At 36.3% G+C, this 15335-nt stretch overlaps 1 protein-coding gene across 1 annotated transcript in view; it reads right to left on the bottom strand.

Moving 5' to 3' along the window:
• Window positions 1–15335, bottom strand: part of cpne4a (copine IVa) — a 42166-nt gene that overhangs the window by 18012 nt on the left and 8819 nt on the right. Inside the window, exons 2-6 of the mRNA XM_016292478.1 lie at window positions 11334–11513; window positions 10414–10485; window positions 9884–9958; window positions 5303–5386; window positions 5129–5218 (exon numbers count right to left, since the gene is read on the bottom strand). Coding sequence (XP_016147964.1) covers window positions 5129–5218; window positions 5303–5386; window positions 9884–9958; window positions 10414–10485; window positions 11334–11513 — 501 coding nt within the window. The remainder of the gene's footprint in view (window positions 1–5128; window positions 5219–5302; window positions 5387–9883; window positions 9959–10413; window positions 10486–11333; window positions 11514–15335) is intronic.

Below are 15335 nucleotides of genomic sequence, written 5' to 3'. Positions count from 1 at the left end.
AACCCTTCATAATAATTAGTCTTTCTAGTTTGAAATAATTGCAAAATTTTCTGAACCAAGAAATGGTATCTTTGGATGCAGACAAAGCTTTTCTAGTCATTCTAATATGCTGATGCTAGTTTTTATTATCAATGATGAAAACAGTTGTGCTTTAAAAAAAATCTGGTAACACTTTACTTAAAGCCTTTATGTATAATGCATCATAAAACTAGTTTTAATGCATTAATTATGCCTTGTAATGCACTTTATAATGCATTGTACACTCTCACATATAATTGTAACCACAGTTGATACATTATAACACTCATCAATTAATTGTTACACTATGCATTTTAAATTTGGTTTTAATTATTTATGACAAGATATAATGTATTACAACACACATGAATAATTATAATGCATTATAGCCTTTAATAACAGTTAAAAAAATTAAAGTGTTACTAAAAATATTACTGACTGAATTTTTGAATGGTAGTATATACCGTATATATGTTAGCTTTTTAAGAAAATGACAAATGAAGGAAAAACATTCAGCTGACCACAAGAGGCAATATACAGGCAATATACTGTTATATATGTGACCCTGGACCACAAAACCAGTCTTTAAGTCGCTGGGGTATATTTGTAGCAATAGCCAAAAAAAATGATTAACATCAAAATTATTGGTTTTTCTTTTATGCCAAAAATCATTAGGATATTAAGTAAAGATCATGTTCCATGAAGATATTTTGTAAATTTCCTACTGTAAATATATTAAAACCTAATTTTTTGATTAGTAAAATGCATTGCTAAGAACTTCATTTGGACAACTTTAAAGGCGATTTTCTCAATATTTAGATTTTTTTGCACCCTCAGATTCCAGATTTTCAAATAGTCGTATCTCGGCCAAATATTGTTCTATCCTACATCATACATCAATGGAAAGCTTATTTATTCAGCTTTCAGATAATGTATATATATCTCAATTTCGAACAATTGACCCTTATGTGTCTTGTTCCTCTCTGAGTTTCTTGCTAAGATTTTATGTTCAGGTATACTGGTTCTGGTCAGGTGTACCACACTAAGGACCAAACAATTGATGCACCAACAGCAATGTTAAGCATCCTACAGAAAGGCAGATAGCTTAACGTTCATTAGAGAGTCTGTCTGAAAGTGTCTAGTTCATCATTTGAACTCTGTTTCTATCTCTTTCAGTCACATGTGTTGTTCTTTTTACTTTAGTAGTGTCTTAATATTTCATTAGGCCACAACAAATACGCTTCAGTGGAGTCATAATAAGGCCTGTCGAATATCGGCAGGATCCAATCAATCACAGTCATTATGAGTTAACAACACATGGCACCACCACGCCACCCCTTAAGTGTTCAGCAGAGGTTCTAAAAGGAAGACACTTTTCCTACACGGATCGCCTTTGCTCTGAGTGGTGTGACAGCAGCAGGTCTGGGAATGGGGTGAGCTCCAGCTGTGAGCTGAGCCTAGTCCGTGAGTGATTCTGCAAATGGCATGAAGGATGGCTGCTACTAAATGAGGCTGAGCCGTTTGCTTTAATAAGGTCTGAGTTCTGTTCAGTCATGAGTGGGCAAAAGAGAAGCCACATGCAGCCGTATGCTGATGCACTACAAGCAGGAAGAGAGGCACACAGGTGCCCTTAAGAGATGGGCCCAAAGCATCTTATTGTTAAATGGATAGTTCATGGAGTACACAGACTCCATCACTCCAGTGTAACACTGAGCTTTAATGCTATTTTTTAAAATATGCATTAAATTGACCAAAAGTGACTGTAAAGATTTTTAAAATAATTTTTCAATAAATGCTATTCTTTTGAACTTCCATCACACAATCTTAAAAAAATGTTTCATGGTTTCCACAAAAATATTAAGAAGCACAACTGTTTTCAACTGTCATGACAAATGTTTCTTGAATGATAGAATTACAGACAGTTCTTAAAATAATTTCTGAAGGTTTATAAACTTTTGAACAGTAGTATATGTCTATATCTCAAAATCTAGTAGTACCTATGTTTTTAATATCGACCAGTTAATCAATGAATCAACTAAAGGAATACTACCTCTCACAAAATTAGCAGTGAGGTTTGTGCTGATCATAATGTTTTGTGAATTATTGGCTTGAATAATCAAAACTATATAATTTAAACAAAAAATCATTACTGCTTAATTCTTATTTAAAAATGGACATAAATTACATCTATCTATCTATCTATCTATCTATCTTTCAGATTCCAAATTCCTGTGGGGAAAGACATATTTATTATCATGATTATAATAATTTAACATAAGGTACTTTAATTTAGATTCTTGCGGGAAACTACTACTTTTAATATTAAATTGGTGTGCTTGAACACATTCATCTCAAACTTACCCTGAGTAATTCCTCTCCCAAAATGGCCACAGCCATATCACCCTGATGCCCAAAATTAGTTGCCCACTGAAGCTAAGCAGGGTTGAGCCTGGTCAGTTCCTGGATGGGAGACCTCTTGGGAAAACTAGGTTGCTGTTTGTAGAGGTGTTAGTGAGGCCAGCAGGGGGAGCTTACCCTGTGGTCTGTGTGGGTCCTAATGCCCCAGTATAGTGATGGGGACAAAAGCACTGTTTTTCAGATGAGACGTTAAACCGAGGTCCTGACTCTGTCTCTGTGGTCATTAAAAATCCCATGGCACTTCTTGTAAAGAGCACACTGGCGCCGTTGTACTGTGGTTGCCGTCGCATCATCCAGGTGGATGCTGCACACTGGTGGTGGTTGAGGAGAGACCCCCCAACATGATTGTAAAGTGCTTTGGGTGTACAGCAATACACAATAAAGCGCTATATAAATGCATCATTCATTCATTCATTCCCAATTAAATCAAGCAGTCTTTGATGAATGACGAATGAATAAATTAAGCCAGAGAGGGGAAAGAGGGAGGTAAATTAGCAAATGCACAAGTAGAACACATGGGAATTCCTGGTGAATCCTTGCTGAAATACATGCTCACCAAGCCTTATAGTCCAGAGCCAGTGTAATCAGGCCATGTGACTAATCAGAACTCCTGCCAGATATCTGATCTCAACACACGGTGTTCCAGCAACACTCATTGAATTTCAAAACAGTATGCAAATCAGCACAGCTCATTTTTCTGTGTATACTGTAAATACAACTTCACTAAGCTAGTTAAGCTCTATCACTAAGGCTACGTCCACATGAAGCCAGAGCTTTCCCTATCCAATCTTTTTTTCCCCCTCGTCTCAAGAAATATCTGCGTCCACACAAAACCACAAAACCGCCACAAAACGATGTAGTATGCATGCCAGACCAATATGTGGCACTGTAATTCTGCCACAGAGATACACTAAAAATGGAGAAGAAGACTTGGACTATACAGGTATACAAACGAACATGGAACAATACATTTATTAATCTGTGTTAAAGAGGTCAGATGATGCGATTTCAAGTTGTCCTTTCTCTTTGGAGTGTTACAAGCTGATTGTGCATAGATAAGATCCCTGAAGTTGCAAAGACTAAAGCCTCAAAACCAAAGAGATATTCTTTATCAAAGTTAAGACTCTGCCACGCCCCCCTAAAACGGCTCATTCTAACACGCCCCCACATATCTACCTCACTATGTGGAAATATTAGCATAATGCGCCCAAATGTGCACGCAAAGAAAGAAGGCGTGGTTTCAGTAACCGCAGTTAGTGTTGAAGCAGCATGTCAGGGAGACGCTGTGTGTTTCAGTGCAAAAGCAAAAGCACTTTATTTGGCCTTCCGAAAGTAGATGCATTTAGGAATCTTAAAGATTACTTACAACAGAACAGCAATGCATTTTATGGACGACCGTTTCGTGAACCTAGGAAAGGAGGTAATTCTGACTTTGCTATGACAATCTGGCGCTTCTGAATCAGCTACTGTTTTGTTATTAGTTTAAGTATTTGCTATTATTTTGAAAGATGAAGCTCGCGATTATGGTAAGGGGCGTTACATTTCCGACGAGTGCTTGCGGTGTTCGGCCAATCACAATGCACTGGGTCAGCTGGCCAATCAGAGCAGACTGCGCTTGTCGGAAGGAGGGACTTTGTAGAAAACGAAGCGTTTAAGAGAGGCGGGGCATAGAGGACCTACAATAATGTACAGTATTTGAAAAATAATGTGTTTTTTGAACATTAAAGCATGTCAACATATTCTGTTACACCAAATACACAAAATAATGATCTTTAAAACAGCATCATATGACCCCTTTAATGTTAGTTAATAAAAAGACAATCATTCAGTGTTTGTTCATGTATTTGTTGTTGTTCCGTGACGTAGCGGTGTCTGACTAGGGGCGAGACGTGGGCTGATGACGTTATCGTTTCAGAAAATATACGGATTCGCTGTCCACACGGAAACGCAAGGGCGGCGTTTTCAGATTTATCCATTCTGGGACCCAGTTTAAAAAAATATCGGTTTCACTCTCTCAAAAAGCTGGATCCATGTGGACGATACGCCTATACGATACAAAATGTATGTGTATACAACTAAACGCGTCTCCGTGTGAACGGGGCCTAAGCTAGTCTTAAAAAGTTAGTCATCTAATTATTTATTATTTTTCTTCAAGACTGGTCATAACTTTTTTAAGTCAGTTACATAAGGGTAGATTGGTTAACCCCTAATTGGTTGAAATGTTCTTAATATTTCAATGAAATAGTCTTAACATAGTGGCTGTTTATGCAACTGGTACCAGGTATACATCTAAGCCAGTAATACAAAAGTAGACTTTTGCAACAGCATCTCACTAAAGAGCCAATATTTCACTAACTGCTTCAAAATGTACTGGAAATCTGAACATTGAAATGTACATCTGCATTAATGCAATAATAAAACAACTTTTCCCAAAGTGCTGAAGTGCCTTTCAGTCAAATTTTAGTGGAATTATTGACGAGTAAAAAGCAGACAATTTTTACCCAAGAGCAACTACATCAAATTATGAACGCAATGCATGTTCTTCCAAGCTGCTTATAAGCTGCCGTCTGCCAGGAACATGAATTGCAAATGCTAATGTAAATATAAAACTAAATTAAAATGGGTCCGTGTATTTATTTGTTAGTGTAAGTCAAATACACATTAATCTCCAACAGCAAGTGACATATTTTACCTTCAGGATTCTTTCATGGTCTCCACTACAGAGTGAGTTAAGGGACGTCTTGAAGGTCTTCCATGCAGGGTTGAGGTTATTCATGACAGTCTATGTGCAGAGGGGGGGGGAGAGCAATTCAGTGTCGGTTAAGCACTATCACAGAGAGATCTTAGAGAGAAATGGTTTTCTTACCTCTGTTCTGTGCACTAGTTGCTGAGTGTTGTCATCGTTTTCCCTGTAGATCTCTAAGAATGGATCTGACTTGCTGAAAAAATCCTGAGGGAATAACAAACACAGAGATCAGTTGATAGCATCACAAACAAAGTGATTCTGGAGAATCTGTACATTCCATAATATGCATGATGCATCTAATGTATAAATATGCATGATGCATTAAGCCCAGCAAGCATCACCACTACTTAGCAACCCACTATTTGTAACATCCGTTTACTCAATGCTTTCACAATACTATATAAATATTACATACGCTGGCCGATCCATTTAAACTGCAGTTGCGGATCCTGTTATAAGCGATATAGGTAACCAGCTAGGATGAGCATTCTATAAGGCTGTTCTTAGACATATACACCATTCTTTCCTGGGATTGCAACTGCTCTAAATTCTACCCGCCTCTGTCATTGAAAATGAATTGTGTCCTTGCTGGTAACTTTTTTCCAAGCAGCTCCCTGTGCTCTCACCGTCAGCTGCCCCATCCCACCTCTGCTGCTACCTGTCTGCTCAGGGGTCTCCTCACCTGATCAAAGCTTAATATGGTGGGGGATGGATGTTACATTACTAGCACCATACAATATAGGCCAAGATTATCAAGCCACAAAAAGTACATGATAAATGCTATCAAATGCACCCTGTTACCTAGTTTATTTTAAATTATTTTATTATTATTCAGAAACACAGAGACTCTGTTGGTCTAAATCTCTTCCTTTATTTGACCACCAAGGTGCTCCAAAAAAATTCATTCATTATTGTCACATGCCTCTCATCAATATTGATTGGTCAAAAGCAGCATACAGCTATAAAATATTTGTAATAAATTATAGTTTTCCTTACATACAATATCATTAAAATCTATATCTATGTATACACTATTGCCAAAAGTATTGGGACACCCCCTTCTAATGAACAGGTTTGACTACTTTAGTAATTTCCATGAGAACAAATCTTAATGTTAAAGCATATAATGATAATCTAGGGAATTGTGTGCTTCTCATTTTATAGCAACAGTTTGGACAGGACCCTTTTCTATTCTAACATAACAATGCCTCTGAGTATAAGGCAAGGTTCAAAAAGAAATTGATTCAGTCGGTGTGGAAGAACTTGACTGGTCTGCAGAAAGCAAAGTCCTAATCCCAGCTGAACACATCTGGTGTGACTTTAAATGCAGACCTTGAGCCAAAAACTCATCACCAAACACTTGTATTGGCGACAATACAAAAGTATTGGGACACCCCCTTCTTTAGAACAGAAAAAGGCACTTCCAAAACTGTGGCAACAAAGATGGAAACATAATGAACATAATTCATGTATTTAAACATTTTATTTCCATCTCTGTTTCAACAGTTTGGAAGTGTCTAAAATGACTGTACCCGTACAAGTCGTTGGTGTTTGGTGATGAGTTTTATAGTGTATATAGAGACAGAGTGTAGAGAGAGAGAGAGAGAGACTATAAAGAGTATATAGAGTATACATAGAGTATAAAGTTTGGGATCAGTAAGATTTTAAAGAAGTCTCTTATACTTATCAAAGCTGCATCAATTTGATCAAAAATACAGAAAAAACAATAAGATTGTGGAATATTATAACAATTTTAATGTTTCTCTATTTTAATATATTTTAAAATATAATTTATTCATATGGTGGCAAAGCAGAATTTTCATCAGTTATTACTCCAGTCTTCAGAAATCATTATAATATGCTGGTTTATTATTATTGTTGTTACAATTTTGCTGCTTAATATTATTCAGAGAATGTGATACTTTTTTTCAACAGCATTTATTCAAATTAGAAATCTATCAATATCAGTCTTTACTATCACTTTTAATCATATATTTTTAACATATCCTTAGTATTATTTTTTTCAAAAAAAAAAAATATATATATATATTATATAACAAAGAGTGAAAAATTTAAGGGGGTCTGAATACTTTCCGTACCCACTGTATATCCTTTTTTAATCAATTTAACACCCTTAGCATATCCTTAGTATATATTATTTTTCAAAAAAGAAAAAAAAAACAGACCCAAAACTTTTATACATATAAACACACACATAAATGCTGGTATCTATTCTAAAAATATTCTAATATTCTAATGAAGTATTCCGAGTAAGTAACATACCATGAAATACTCAGGGAAATCACAGTTTTAAAGAATTATAATGAAAGGACATATCAACAACCCTTTAAATATTTCACTTCTTTAAACTATTCTCAGCACTTGAGAAGTAAGCCATCACATGAAATATGCATATACATGTCCCTTTATCACACTTGTAATACTGTAGATTATATAAATTTTAAACTGAAAAACTTATTATTATCTGCTGACAATAAGAAACTAGGATGCCTTTCTTGAAGTTTCCCACAGTTGCAGATTTTCCTCAGTTAATTATGCCTATAAAACACTTCTCAGAGGACAGCGGCAAGTATGCTGAATGATCAAAACTGCACTGAATTACCAGGAGCCATTTTCAGGACTTTCAGATCTTGCCGAACAACTTTAACACATAAAAAGATCCACATGCACAGAAGAGTCACAACAGACCACTCACAGCTTAGCATTCAAAATGTTGTCTACTACAGTAATGTTCTCCTAAACGCTTGTAGTCATTCAGCCAAAGTTTCAGACGTGAGAATGAAACAGCAACTTATCAAAAGTTATCAGAGAATCTTGACAGCCTGGGTCTCTGATCTCTCCTCCAGTCTAAAAGCTTAGTCAAAGTTTTAATTACTCAGATGCCGAGGATATGATTTTCAATGAAGGATTATTACTTAGGAGAAGGACTGAAAAGTGATTTAAAAGGAGGCTTTCCTGTTCTACCTTTTGATGCCCTGTCAAGCAGCAGTATGAGACGCTCTGTGTGAAACCTGTGGATCATTTGTTATGCTTGTATTAATCCCTCTTATTAATTTTAGTCCCATGTAATTACCCTGCTGATAAGAGTTGATTGTGTCTCCCACAGGAATAGTACTCTCTCTATCACTCTCTCTCTCTGTCTTTTTCTTTCTCAACTGTCTGACCGAGTATGGGGATTCATCAAGGCTGAAGTTTATTTTTAACAGCATCCCTGATCATTTCTGATCACAACAGTTTCAGTGGCTCATTTCAAATGTCTCTGTTGATCCACTCACAATGTAATGCAAACTTTGCCATGAGGCTGTTTTTGAATGATGGGCGAGTTAAATTATATTTGACACTTGACAGCAAACCCAAGTCCCAATGCAAGAGAACAGAAAACTGTTGCTCATTTCACATGTTCATTTCTTAAAGGGACAGCCACAAAAAAACAGACTGTTTAATTCTAGGGATCAGAGAGATGGTAAAAAATTGTCAAAAAAAAGAGTGTTTTTGATGCTAAAAAAATCTAATTATGTACTACCATTCAAAATTTGGGGGTCAGTAAGATTTTTTAATGTTAAGAAGTCTCTAATGCTCATCAAGGATGCATTTATGTGATCAAAAATAAAATAAAACAGAAATATTGTGAAATATTATAAAAATAACTTTTCTATTTTAATATAGTTTAATATGTATTATTGTGATGGCAAAGCTGAATTGCAAAGTAGCAGCTATGACAGTATTCAGTGTCACATGATCCTTCAGAAACATATTTTTATTATTATCAATATTAAAAACAGCTGTTTGACTTCATATTTTTGTGGAAATTATAATAAAATTTTTCTGGACTCTTTGATTAATAGAAAGTTCAAAAGAACAGCATTATTTGAAATATAATTATATAAATCTTTTACTGTCAATTTAATGCACCGTTGCTGAATAAAAGCATTAATTTCTTTAAAAAAAAAAACTTACTGACCCCAAACTTTTGAACAGTAGAAAAGGAATAGTTCACCCAAAAATTACAATTTTACAAAGCTGAATTGCAAAGTAGCAGCTATGACAGTATTCAGTGTCACATGATCCTTCAGAAACATATTTTTATTATTATCAATATTAAAAACAGCTGTTTGACTTCATATTTTTGTGGAAATTATAATACAATTTTTCTGGACTCTTTGATTAATAGAAAGTTCAAAAGAACAGCATTATTTGAAATATAATTATATAAATCTTTTACTGTCAATTTAATGCACCGTTGCTGAATAAAAGCATTAATTTCTTTAAAAAAAAAACTTACTGACCCCAAACTTTTGAACAGTAGAAAAGGAATAGTTCACCCAAAAATTACAATTTTGTCATCATTTACTCCCCCTCGTGTTGTTCCAAACCTGTATAAGTTTCTTTCTTATGTTGAACACAAAAGAAGATATTTTGAAGAATTTTGAAGAACCAAACAGTTGTTGGTCCCCATTGACTTCCATAGTAGGGAAAGAAATAATATGGAAGTCAATGGGGACCATCAACTGTTTGATTACCAGCATTCTTCAAAATATCTTCTTTTATGATCAACATAAGAAAGAAACTCATACAGGTTTGAAGGTGAATAAATGATGACAAAATTTTCATTTCATCCCTTTAAGTTTGTTGTTACATAAGATCATTTTATATTCTAAAGTGCACAGGAGGTCTTCCTACCTTATCATCCAGCTTCCTCGCACTGAATGAGAGTTCGACATAATCGTTATTTCCTGTCAGCTCCTCAGCGGTGATCTGGAGATATAAAAAGTGATGAATTGTTTTCAGCAGAAGAGAAAACAGAATCAGAAGCTAACCATGAAGACTGGCATTTGTTTTATAGATCTCATTCTCCTCACCCACTGAGCTTTACCTGTTCAAGTATTGCTGCTGCGTTCTGTCAATGTGCATTAACAAGCTCCTCGGGCTATTTTCTGCAATTTTTGTTTCATAGCTCACATTCAATCCACATCTGACTGTTTTGGAAGGTTCTTGTGTACTATGAGAAGTTGTTCCATGTTTGCCTGGGTTCAGTACTGGCATTGATCATTCTAAGCACCTCTGTCATATAAAGTGCAAAGCTTTTAAAGGTTAGACCATGAAATGTTTGCGTACGGCCATTTGCTGGTGTTGTGCACTGCTGGATGTTTGCATAAGTAGAGCGTGAGAGAAAGCAAACAGATAAATTTGGGATTTGGGAAAGTGCTCACCATGATAGACGATTTCCCAACTGTGTTGCCCTGTTTAAGCAGAGCTTTGGTGAATTTTCTCTGGGAGATGATCTATTTGGAGAGAAATAAGATATTTTAAGTTGGTCAGAGGCCACCTTGTGTTGATGGACAGAACACACACAAAAAAAACACGAATATGTGCAGAACGCAGCACATAATAACACCTCGGGGAGAATTTGGCATGTAAGCTTAGTTCATAATTACACCATGAAGTCTTATCCACTCCAGATAAGTGCTTCATTATTAGCTGTTAAATATTTATAAATAGGAGGGAGAGCTTTTGGTTTTATTTCCCCTAGAAACTCCGTATGAGTGAGTGTCAACACCTCGCTTTCTCACTTTATTAAACGCAGCCTATTTCAACAATTATACTCTCCCATTCCCCCTCCAACCAAAACAGACTGAATTAAAACAAACAACCCAGCTCCTCTGAGAGAAAAGCAGACCTAGAAAGTGGCTTTGATGCAAAAAGATAAACACATAAATATTGAACAAAATGAATATTGGCATCGGTCATACACTTTAAGCTTTTAGCAAATTCTCTACTGAGAAACTGCAAAAAAAGTGTGTCTGGTTTTCCATTTGCTCAAACTGCAGATAAGAGAATAGCATGGCCCATCTGGGCCGGCCGTCCTCTCCACAGTGAGCCAGCTACACAGACATCTCACGTTTCAAAATTAAACCAGCCGTAAAATGTCCGGAAATGCTCTTAACGGTTGTTTGGTGTGATTATTTAATTAGGAGGCTTCATCTGATTTGGGTGCAGTGCCAGCCCCACTCTTCCCTGACTGTGTGCAATCAACGATCATGTAGAGATCCTGTTGCAAAATGATAATTGCCAAGCAAAACTAGAAAAACCATAATAATCACATGTAGCCCACTTGAATTTCTATGCTCACTTGGCCCAGTGTGCACTCCATGGCTCCCAAGCAGTCCGCCTCTCTCATGCCATTATGACTACTGCTGATGTCGTAGAGCTCGTAACGTAGTCGCTGGACCTCTTCAAAGTAGAAGTCCAGGGTGAAGACCTTAGAAAATGTGGGGTTTATACAGCTCCGAATCACCTCTGTCCTGTCCACCTGTAAACACACCAGAAAACAAATATCTACTTTATTTTCAGAACAGCACACCACCATACTATAATACTAATATTTCTGCAGTAAGTGCACAATGTGCAGGATATAACATTTCTGAATGCATGGAATACAAGAAAGAAAAACCTTTTATATTCCCCACATTTGCAGTAAACAAGAGGGTATCCTGGGCATCCCGTAATGCAATGTGATTTTTTCAGGTGCAACATCTTTTCATGACTTGTTATTTGATTATATATGTTATGATTATATCCAAATGTTTTAAATTTGAGAAAAAATGAAAAAAAGATGATAACTGGATCTTCTGAGATGATTTCTGAGATGATAACTGGATGCTTTTCACTGAACAAAACATTTTAAACTGTTATGTGAAACACTGCTTCAAAACCTTTGCGAATCATTAGTTTTTTCAAACCAGTGATTCAAATCGCTTATCAAATCGGCAAATTAACATGATTTAATTGGCGATTGGTTTGTAAAAGGTGTTTTTATGCGTGTTTGAGTTGAGTTTTTGTTGCATTTACACTGTTCTGTCTAGCAGGAATCACCAGCATGGGGCATTTTGAGCACTTCCAAACAATGAATCATTTTGCGAAGCAATTGGTTCAATTGATTCAAAGTTTTGAAAAGCTTTGTTTCTCCTGTCACTACAAACAGTATTATGTCACATTTTTGTCACATGACCTCAATGACCATGTTTAGTCTGTTACATGCTGTCATATCACCTTATTAATGGAACAGTTCACCCAAAACAGAAAATTGTCTTATCAATTACAGCCTTGTATCTTTCAAAATCCATATGACTCGCCTCTGGCTTGCTTAGTTGGGGACACTTCATTTCCGGCGATATCGTTGACATAATTGCAAAGATATTATTTAAACTGAGCTGGATGTTGACATCACTGAATTCAATGATGAACTGTCTTTAACTGAAAAATGAGTGTTTACTATTGTCACTTTGCATTATTGACACTATTTTCCTAATTAATGCTGTTCAGTTGCTTTGACACAATCTGTATTGTTAAAAGCGCTATATAAATAAAGGTGACTTGACTTGACTTGACTCAGCTTCTACTGTGGAACACAGAAAGAGTTATTAAGATCAGAATGTGCAAGCTGCTCTTTTCCATCCAGTGAAAGTGAATATAATGACATGAGGTTATCAAACTAAGTCTTTGAAATGTTTATTAGATACTTTTATCACATTTCATTCACTTTTTTTGTAACGCACACACTTGTACACCCGTATTCTTTTCCAAACACTTTGACTTGGCTTCGGTTGAGCTGAATTCACTTTAGTGGATGTTCAGGAGAGTCTCTACTTCTTCAAGAAAGATTTCTAAGGTCAATATTTCATCTCAGGACAAGCTGCTTGATTAGGAAGTAAAAAGACATTTGACAAGTGCTGATACTCAGGACCAGATCAACATGGAATCAGTGACCTGGGAAGTGACCTTAAGGAACTGATCAATTAGTACTGTACAAGCCCAATCCATTTCTACTTATCTTACCATTAACCAGCAAAACTAACTCTAGTTGCTTTTCTTAGTGCACTTAGCCGAATGGCTCTCATCAATCCCAACTAAAGTGCATCTAAAGTCCCTTTGGATTGAAACAATCTACTAACTGACTATTACTAATAGCAGCTGTAGCAAAGAATTTTGATACAGAGGATGCAAACAAACGAAAAACTTAATTTAGTACACTCAGGAGAATATGGTATGCTTAATCATTCTCATTAAGCTCATTTGAGACACCATATAATCACCTAAAGTTAACTTTCATAATCCTCTGTTGAATGAAACCAGTAAATGTAATAAATCTCAGAACAAGAAGATAAAACCATGTCACTGCTCAATCCCTGTTCCTGAAGAATGTGTCTGCCTCTCACCTCACAAAGGCAAAGAAAAGGGTTCGTTTTATCTGACATCACTAAGCTGCCTAGTCATGGTTTAGTCTCAGTTGTTTAACTTTCCTCAGGCAGCTTAGAGACTCAGGATTCTGTTCTTTTTCATTTTAGTCTGCTCTCTGCAAAGGGTAAACACCAAGCGTGCTTGCTTCCTTTCTGACAGAGAAGATATTTTACTATTTAAAAAGATTTAAATATAATGTAAATGTCTATCATATTAATGTATTTCATTCGTGTAAAGTGGATGTTTATTATGAAATGTGTACTGTATATGAACTGTTATAAACTGTAAGCTTAACAACAAAGAATAGCTCATACGAACATTTAAATTTGCCATCAAAAGCCATCCAAGATGTACAATGAGTTGCATCCAAGATGTACAATGTTGCTTCAGGCTTCATTATGGATTAGTATTTTCACCAGAAGTGGCAGTTTAAAGTTAAAATGCTAAAATAACTGACGTTAATTGATGGGCTGGTGTCGTGTGGATTGTTGTGATGTTTTTAACATCTGTTTGGACTCTCATTCTGACAGCACCCATTCACTGCAGAGGACTCAATGGTGAGCAAATGATGTAAAATGAAATGCACTCAAAATTGTTGAAATTGACTTATATTTCATAAAAAAATCACTAAGCAATATTGCAAAACAGAAATTGACTCAAGGGGAACTACTACTTCAAAGTACCAAGCACAATAATGTCAGAATGGCCAAAAATGTACCCGTCGATTTCATCGCTCACTGATCATAAATCAGCCCTTACAGGATTTTTCCTCAAGCAAATAAAAATGTGACCTGGAACCAGAAAAGGAGAGCTATCCCAAGCAAAGGCTTCCATTCATAGGTCTTCCATCACACTCCCATACACATCAACAAGCAGATCCCACATGACAATTTCTTGCAAAAGAGGTCTGGACAAGCCAGCTTTTCACTCAGGCTTAGAAAAGTCCCTTTATGCCTGCATAGACTGGGGCCTGAGTTCTACACTGGACTGACAGTCTTTTGGCAGTGAGGGGCAGAGCAGTCAAAGCATAGACAGCAGAGCTCTAGAAATACCAACAAATATTCAAGACACCATTGTTGGAAAGGCTTCTTGTCATTCAGCACTACTTCACTGGAGCTGCTCAGATGGTGATATATATCAATGTGTTGATTATACAATTATGGTTTAAGGCAATAGTTCAATCACAAATAGAAATTTTGACATCATATACTCAATTTTACAATACAATACAATTTTGTTTTACTTTTTTTAATGAAATGATGGACTTTTAAATTGTATTCTTACCATTTAAAATAACTATAACTATATATGTAAGTATGTATGTATATGTGTGTGTGTGTGTATTCTTACAATTTAAAATAACTATATATAACTATGTATGTGTCACGAATTCGGTCCATGGTCTTCCGTTTATTCACCACCAGAGGTCACCCTTTCCATTACATTGACTCTCGCACAACACAAACTGTTACATAGCACCCCGGACTACATATCCCATCATTCTTTGCACGATTTGCACACTGCACTGATTGCACTCATTGCACACAGCTGTTTCTAATCACCTCACTCATTATATAACACCCACTCTAACCACCTTTCTCTGCTGAGTATTGTTTAGCCTGTACCCCTTTCCGAGTCGCCGTGGTTTCCTTGTTTTGCCTTGCCTTGCCTGTTTTTGCGGTTTCTGATCTTTGCCTGTTTTCCTGGATTTCTCCCTCTCGTCTCGCCCCTGTGATTCTGTCTGCCGATCGGTGACCTACGCTAGCCCTAGGACTATTCTTGTGTTTTTGCCCGCCATATACCTGTTTGCCATTGTTCGACCCTGCTTGTTATACCACGTCTCTTGAATAAAAGCTTGCAGATGGATCCACACGTCTCACGTCTCATCAGCCCC

This window comes from Sinocyclocheilus grahami, unplaced genomic scaffold (genome assembly GCF_001515645.1).
Source record: "Sinocyclocheilus grahami isolate Dianchi unplaced genomic scaffold, SAMN03320097.WGS_v1.1 scaffold285.1, whole genome shotgun sequence".
Classification (NCBI taxonomy): domain Eukaryota; kingdom Metazoa; phylum Chordata; class Actinopteri; order Cypriniformes; family Cyprinidae; genus Sinocyclocheilus; species Sinocyclocheilus grahami.
The sequence above is the reverse complement of the archived record's forward strand: the minus strand, read 5'-3'. Positions and strand labels throughout refer to the sequence as shown.